Here is a 5,958-nt window from a genome sequence, read left to right as displayed (position 1 = left end):
GTCCCATTAAATACAATGGAGTACTGTTATTATTATTATTACAGTGGATTCTTAGTATCTGCTGGGGTTTGGTTCCAGGACCCCAGTGGATACCAAATTCTATGGATGTTCATGTCCCTTTATATACAGTTGTGCTTGTTCTTGTTGTTGTTGTTTGCCTTCAAATTGTTTCTGGCAAACCTAAGACAACACTACCATGCGGGGTTTTGGGCAAGATTTATTCAGAGGTTTGCCATTGCCTTGCTCTGAGGCTGAGAGAGTGTGATCTTTCTAAGGCCACGCAGTGGGTTTTACAACTGAGTTGGGAGCCAAACCCTGGTGTCAAACCACTTTGCCACGCTGGCTCTTCTGTTATATGCAGCAGAGTAGGAAAATGGTGTCGCTTGCATAAAATGGCAAAATCAAGGTAGGGTTTTTGGAAGAAATAAAATTAAATATGTTCATCTGCTGCTTATACTTTGGGGGACGAAACAGGTGCCCACTTTCCCCACGAGGCCAAAGAGGTGCTCCTCCTGTTGATGTGACCGGCTGGAGGTTTAAGGGCCAGGTCTACTGGGTTTCAGGACATTCAGGATGTGTGCAATGCAGGAAGTGGGAAAGGGGCAGAAGAACAGGTGTCACCTTATGGAAAGAGCTGCCAAGAAAGCTTTGGGGCATCCCCTGGATGGACCAAACCTGCAATCCTGCCTGCTGGGAATATTCCAGGATCTTCTTGCTCAATCCATGGCTGGGCTCAGCGTCACTCGGGGAGGCTTTAAATCCTGGACCCAAAGAGCCTGAACACCCAGTAACCTCTGGAGGAAGCAGCAAGAGGTTCCCAACTCAGACCAGCTCCCAACTCAGACCAGCATCATGAAGACCAGCAGGCTTGTCCTCCTCTTTTTGGTGGGGCTCCTCACCATCTGGGCTGAGCTGCCCTCTGCAAATGGGAAAAAAGGTAAGGAAGGCATGATAGGAGGCACAAACCTCCCTCCCAGTCTGGTGGTTCCACTTTGGGGAAATATATAGCTCAAGGCGGAGTGTGATCCACAAAAGTAAGAGTTTGTTACCTAAGTGCAATTATAGCCAGAGTCCACACTGGAAGGAGAAGAACCCTCAGTTTTATTTGCTGCAGCAAATAGATGACAGTAGTCTAATGACCCAAAGACTGGCACAAAGGAAAGGAGCAGATATCCAGGCATATACTGTACACTTTTTTATATGATAATCCCAAGGCATCCTATCTCTACATCTGGATTAAGGAAACTTCTATGTGTGAAAGGGATCTAGGAGTTCTAAAAGATCACAAGTTGAACATGAGTCAACAGTGCAATGCGGCAGCTAAAAAGGCCAATGCAATTCTAGGTTGCAACAATAGTAGTGTCTAGATTGAGGGAATAGTGCCACTCTATTCTGCTTTGGACAGCTCTCACCTGGAATAACACTGTGTCCAGTTCTGGGAACCACAATTAAAAAAGGATGTTGAGAAACTGGAGTCATGTGTCCAAAGGAGGGCCACCAAAATGGTGAAGGGTCTGGAAACCATGAAGCCCTATGAGGAAAGACTTAGGGAGCTGGGGATATTTAGCCTGGAGAAGTGACAGTTAAGGGGTGATATGAGAGCCTTGTTTAATTATTTGAAGGAATGTCCTATTGAAGATGGAGCAAGCTTGTTTTTTGCTGCTCCAGAGAACAGAACACAATGGAGCAATGGATGCAAGCTCCAGGAAAAGAGATTCCACCTCAACATTAGGAGGAACCTCCTGACAGTAAGAGCTTTTGAAAATGGAAGACAGAGATTTTGGTGGAGTCTCCTTCTTTGGAGTTCTTTAAACAGAGGCTGGATGGCCATCTGTCGGGAATGCTTTGACTGAGAGTTGTTGCATGGCAGAATGGGGTTGGACTGGATGGCCCTCAGGGCCTCTTCCAATTCGATGATTCAATGATTCTACGTAGGTATAGCATCACTAATGAGCAGGTCACATTTCTGGAGCATGCATCCTATGGAGGTCACATACTATTATCCCATACTGCCCTCTTCTTGCCTGGTGACCCCAAAATAGAAAATGGCCCCTTTGGGAAAAGAAGTGTGTTTTGGGGGCCTGTGGCATCAATAGGGCATCCAAAATTCAAAACCTCTGTGCAGCCTTTTGCTCCCTTGTCTGGTGCCAGGCACACTATGTATGCACTGGTGCCAGTTATCCATCTTGTTTCCATTAAGCCTTGTCGTTTTTGCCCCTTTCACCCACTTTCTGCATTTCTTTCTCTGCTTCTCTGCCAGGCTGACATTACCTGGGTCACTAGCTATCTCTGAAAGAGCTATAGCAAGGGGGAGACCCTTTTCTATCCCACTCTATTGGCATGACATTTCCATACTGGTATCTTATACTGGTTTTCCATTTTCTCCCAGTATGCCTTATCAGGGAAGCACTCAAGCAAGGCCACACAAGTCAAGGGTTTTCCCATTCCAGATGTTTACCCCAGTTTCAAAAAACAATGGATCCATTCTGGCTCTCCTAGGTACTTGTACTAGGTCCTAGGTACCTTCTTTCTCCTCACCTTCCCACTCCGTTGTTCCCTCCGTTCTGGTAGTCAAGGTCTGCTGTCCCAGCCCAGGATTTCCTCTGCCCCATCTTGGATTTGCCCCTTTTCACTCGCTGCCCCTCACTCCTGGAACCTTCTTCCCCCGCGAGACACAAGGGCCCTGATCACTTCTTTAACCAGCTTCAAAACGGAGCTGAAGACCATCCTGTTCAGAGCCTTCCCAGGCATTGCATAATTGTCACTTGCTATTTGATGTTCTTTTGATGCCTGTTTTATCGAACCATTTCCTGTATTGCTATGTACTTTATATGTATTAGCCTACTAGCCCCACCACCTTTCCCTTCTCCTTTTATGTCATGTCTTTTTAGATTGTAAGGGCAGGGAACCGTTTAATTAAAAAGATTGTATGTACAGTGCTGTGTAAATTTACAGTGCTTTAGAAATAAAGGTTAATAATAATAATAATTGTTGGCAAAGTTTGCACTGGAATATCCCTCCTTCAAAATGCAAAATGCACTAGCCGTATTAAAGGGATAGAGAAGACCCTCCCTGCACAGGGCATAAAGTTAGCCAGGGAGCAGCCATTCCCACAGCAGCAGCCCACCTGTCCTCTGGCCCTTGGAGGAACAGGGGTCAAACAGATCTCGCCTGGCATCTCCTGACCATCCTTCTTTTCTTTGGTGTGCTTCTCAGATATTTGCCGCCTGCCGAAAGTGGTAGGACCCTGCACAGCCGCATTCCCCCGTTGGTTCTTCAACTGGGCTTCCCGGAAATGTGAAGCATTTACTTACGGAGGGTGTGGAGGAAATGAGAACAACTTCAAGACTCTGAAAGAGTGCCAGCATGCCTGCGGCCGTCATGGTGAGTAGGGATGTGAAGAAAGCTTGTTGTTATTTGTTAAACATATGTTAGTTAAATAAATTTAACTAGGTAGCTGACACAGAATTCCAGCCTGCAGCCGGATCATTTTTATATCATCTTCTCTGTTCCGTGGGGTCAGGGCACCATTTCTCTTGGACCAGCACCAAAGGATGCTCTTAATTTTGGTCCTCTCCTCCTTTCAGCGCGTCCCTCGAGAGCGGTCGGCCAATGTCCCAAGCCTCAGGGTAATGGGCCCTGCGTGGAATTGTGCGCAAGTGATAAATCTTGTGGTCCAGGAGAGAAATGCTGCAGCAACGGATGTGGCCATGTCTGCACCAAGGTCTCTGGAGGTAAGAGAACCGGAGACAGCATGGGACGGAAGCTGGGCAAATGAGTTTGGGGAAAAGCAGCCCTGGGGGTCTAGGCTCCATTTGCCTCCTGTCCATTGATAGAATCATAGAGTTGGACGAGACTCCCAAGGGCCCTCCAGTCCAACCCCTTTATTCTGCCATGCAGGAACTTTCAATCGAAGCATTCCCATTGACAGGTGGCCATCCAGCCTCCAGCCCCCCACTTTATATATTCATGCCAACTAAATGAATGTCTAGCAGGGACCTTGCAGAGAATAGCAGCAATGGCATTTTCAGGGGAGGAGGCCACTTCCAGGAACACAGAATTAATGCAGCTTGGCATGACCTTAACTGCAATAGCTCCATCCTATTTGTAGTTTTTTGCAGTGCCAGAGCTATCTAACAGAGAAAGCTAAAAACCTCACAAAGCTACAGATCTCAGCATTCCATCACACTGAGCCATGGCAGTTAAAGCAGTGCCAAACTGCATTTATTCTGCAGTGTAGATGCAGCCACAGACACAAACACATCATCCCTGCTGTCAATTCAAAAAGGATGCTGAAAATTGGAGCGTGTCCAAAGACGGACCACCAAAATGGTGAAGGACCTGGAAAGCATGCCTTACAAGGAACACTTTAGGGAGCTGGGGATGTTTAGCCTGGAGAAGAGAAGGTTAAGAGGTGATATGATAGCCCTGTTTAAATATTTGAAGGGATGTCATATTGAGGAGGAAGCACAGGTCCAGCTCCATCAGGGCTAGCCTGAAGGAAGGAGACTTCTTCACAAACATTGGGCTTTGGCTTCTAAGAGGAGGATTGCCTCCCCAAAAAGGCCAAAAGGAGCTCCTTTGGGAGGTTTTAAAAGGCTCTTCAGTTTTCTTATTAAGAGATTTTTACGCATGAAGGAAGTTGACAAACCAGACCATCTCATATTACCAAAAATGAAACAAACAAACAACAACAAAAATAAGGATTAGACAGAAAAACAAAGTGCTTAGTTCGAAACTGTGTTAACTCTCCTGGCTCCATCCTGTGGAATCCTGGGGTGTGTAGTTTTTTGGGCACCAGAGATCCAGAGCCACCCCACGGCAAGTCTCTCCAGGGCTTTCATGGTCCTCCTTTGCTTGCGAATACAGTGGGCCCCTGGTATACGTGGGGGATACTTTCTGGACCCCCCCCTGCGTCTACCAAAATCCACGTATGCTCAAGTCCACGCGTACCGACATTGGGGACAAAAGTCCCTCTCCTCGCCTCCCCCTCTCACTTTCAAGGACAGAAGTTTCTACTAGAAGGTTAAATTGTCCATCATGCTTAATGTGATGACATGGCCTACCATGCCCATCAATAATCATTACAGTGGGGTGATCATTGATGATTATATCAAAAACCTTGGTATCTGCTGGGGCTTGGTTCTAGGACCAACACCCCCGCAATGGATTCCAAAATCCATGGATGCTAAAATCCCATTATACAGAGAGATAGATTGATTGAAAAACCCACCGAAAACTACTTCTGTCCTTGTTGCTTAGTAACATGGTGTCCCTTATATAAAATGGCAAAATCAAGAATTGCTTTTTGATACATATTTGGAATATTTTCAAGCCATATATGGCTGAGTCTGTGGATAAAGACTCTGTGGATATGGAGAGCCAACTGTATAATGACCAGGGCAGTGGCTTTGGGGCATGAACCAAGTAGTGGGTTCCTATCATGGAGTCATGCTCCAAATCCACTGCCAGGTTCTGGGATGGCTATCCAGCTGCTGACAGATGATTTCTCTTCCATTCTAGGATCACGTTAACTGTACTCCAGGGAAGATGAACCATTGGCCACCTCCTTTTCTTGGCAGATGCACATGGCATGTTATAATGCAAGCAGCGTACTCTTGCAATGAGGAGGCTCACTCAATAAAGCTTGTTATCTGAACCTCCTGGCATGATGAGCCTCATTTTGAACCTGAACATTGAGGAGGGAACATGTGGGAAGGCAAGATGGGGAAGGAAGCATTGGTATTTCGCTGGGGGTGGCATGATGTGAATGGCACAACTCCATGATGTCTGGGACACTGATGCTGTCAAAGTTGCTGTGGGAAGCGGAAGAGAAATACAGGGAGCCCTTGATATCCCCTGGGGTTTGGTTCCAAGACCCCCATAGGTACCAACATTCGTAGATGCTCATGTCCCATTAAATACAATGGCATAGTAAATTGGTATCCTTTGTATAGA

General features: G+C 46.4%; 1 protein-coding gene across 1 annotated transcript; it reads left to right on the top strand.

The window, feature by feature from the left end:
* The first annotated feature begins 852 nt into the window (after positions 1 to 852).
* On the top strand, positions 853 to 5,659 carry WFDC3 (WAP four-disulfide core domain 3). The gene is made up of 4 exons (XM_042463086.1): positions 853 to 937; positions 3,217 to 3,384; positions 3,588 to 3,734; positions 5,524 to 5,659. The coding sequence occupies exons 1-4, from the start codon at positions 853 to 855 to the stop codon at positions 5,532 to 5,534; spliced, it is 411 nt and encodes a 136-aa protein (XP_042319020.1). The 3' UTR covers positions 5,535 to 5,659.
* The last annotated feature ends 299 nt before the right edge of the window (positions 5,660 to 5,958 follow it).

This window comes from Sceloporus undulatus, chromosome 4, assembly GCF_019175285.1.
Source record: "Sceloporus undulatus isolate JIND9_A2432 ecotype Alabama chromosome 4, SceUnd_v1.1, whole genome shotgun sequence".
Classification (NCBI taxonomy): domain Eukaryota; kingdom Metazoa; phylum Chordata; class Lepidosauria; order Squamata; family Phrynosomatidae; genus Sceloporus; species Sceloporus undulatus.
This window is presented reverse-complemented; position numbering and strand designations above follow the sequence as displayed.

Coding starts and splice junctions, on each gene's coding strand:
- WFDC3 (XM_042463086.1), top strand. CDS start 853: ATGAAGACCAGCAGGCTTGTCCTCCTCTTTTTGGTGGGGCTCCTCACC. Junction 938..3,216: donor CTCTGCAAATGGGAAAAAAG/GTAAGGAAGGCA, acceptor TGTGCTTCTCAG/ATATTTGCCGCCTGCCGAAA. Junction 3,385..3,587: donor GCATGCCTGCGGCCGTCATG/GTGAGTAGGGAT, acceptor TCCTCCTTTCAG/CGCGTCCCTCGAGAGCGGTC.